Here is a 1,209-nt window from a genome sequence, read left to right on the forward strand (position 1 = left end):
TTAAAATGTCTGTGAAACTTGATGATTTGAAGCAAGATTTAGAATTGTATGAGGCAAAAAAGGCTACTTTGTTAGGTGTAGCTAAAACTGCCTTTGAATTAGCAAAGAAAATAGATGAGGAAAACAATCATGCACTTTTAAAGGCTAGATGCCAATCATTACCTGCTGTTAGGGACTCATTCATAGAAGTGTTAGACAAATGGAACTCGTGTAAAATGCAGATAGATTCTACTCACACTCCTGATTATTCTGATCTAGATAAGGTATTAGTGTACTGTGGTCATGCTCAGGCTAAACTGGAGAAGGCTTTGGCCGCTGAGGTAGTACCTGTTCGGACTGAAAAGTCAAAGGTAAGACTTCCTGCTTTGGAACTACCATCATTCTCAGGTGAGTTCTCTGAGTTCAACGTGTTTTACGAGAGTTTCAAATCTCTCATCCATGATAATAAAGAGTTGGACAATACACAGAAGGTTCAATACCTAGTGTCGAAACTATCAGGCAAGGCACTCACGGTGTGTGCCGGTGTACCCGCCACGGCGGACAATTATTCCATTATATTCAATAATTTAGTTGAGAAGTACCAGTGTAAGAGAAGTCAAGCTAAGGCTTACCTTTCAAACATTTTGAATTTTAAGCAAATCAAAGGTGAGTCTCCTGATCAGTTGAATAGTTTGATAGATGAGTTGTGTGCTTCAGTTTTGGCTTTGAAGAAAGTGGATTTGGACTCCCTCTCCGACTTCATGCTCGCTCATATTACACTTAGTAAGATAGATAGTGAGACGGCGCGTCTCTTCGAAATGTCACTCAAGAGTGGTGAGATTCCCACTTTCAGCAAGGTACATAATTTTCTCAAAGATCAGGTGAAAATATTGACTCGTTTAGAAGCACCTACATCTGGTCCTAGCAAGGTCGTTGCTTCTACTAGCCAGAAAACTTCTCCCCCTAACAAAGGTAAGGTTGGTCAAACATTCATGGTAAAACATTCGGATTCGTCTTCTTGTCAATTTTGTAAAATGACACCTGCTCATCCTCTATTTAGTTGTAGACATTTCTTAGATAAAAGCCCTGAAGAGCGTTATCATTTCGTACGCGACAAGGGTTTCTGCATCAATTGTCTGCATTCTCAGCACAAGGTAAAGAATTGTAAGTCCAAATACACTATAAGTTCGCAAAATGCATCAGCGTCATAGCCCTTCTATTACGCTTTTC

At 39.8% G+C, this 1,209-nt stretch overlaps 1 protein-coding gene across 1 annotated transcript; it reads left to right on the forward strand.

The window, feature by feature from the left end:
- Nucleotides 1–215: 215 nt before the first annotated feature.
- LOC103521303 lies at nucleotides 216–951 on the forward strand (the record flags this gene model as incomplete). The annotated part of the gene is made up of 1 exon (XM_008486413.1): nucleotides 216–951. A coding segment is annotated over exon 1 (736 nt), but the record flags the coding sequence as incomplete, so codon positions are not given.
- Nucleotides 952–1,209: the final 258 nt, after the last annotated feature.

This window comes from Diaphorina citri, unplaced genomic scaffold, assembly GCF_000475195.1.
Source record: "Diaphorina citri unplaced genomic scaffold, Diaci psyllid genome assembly version 1.1 scaffold4948, whole genome shotgun sequence".
Classification (NCBI taxonomy): domain Eukaryota; kingdom Metazoa; phylum Arthropoda; class Insecta; order Hemiptera; family Psyllidae; genus Diaphorina; species Diaphorina citri.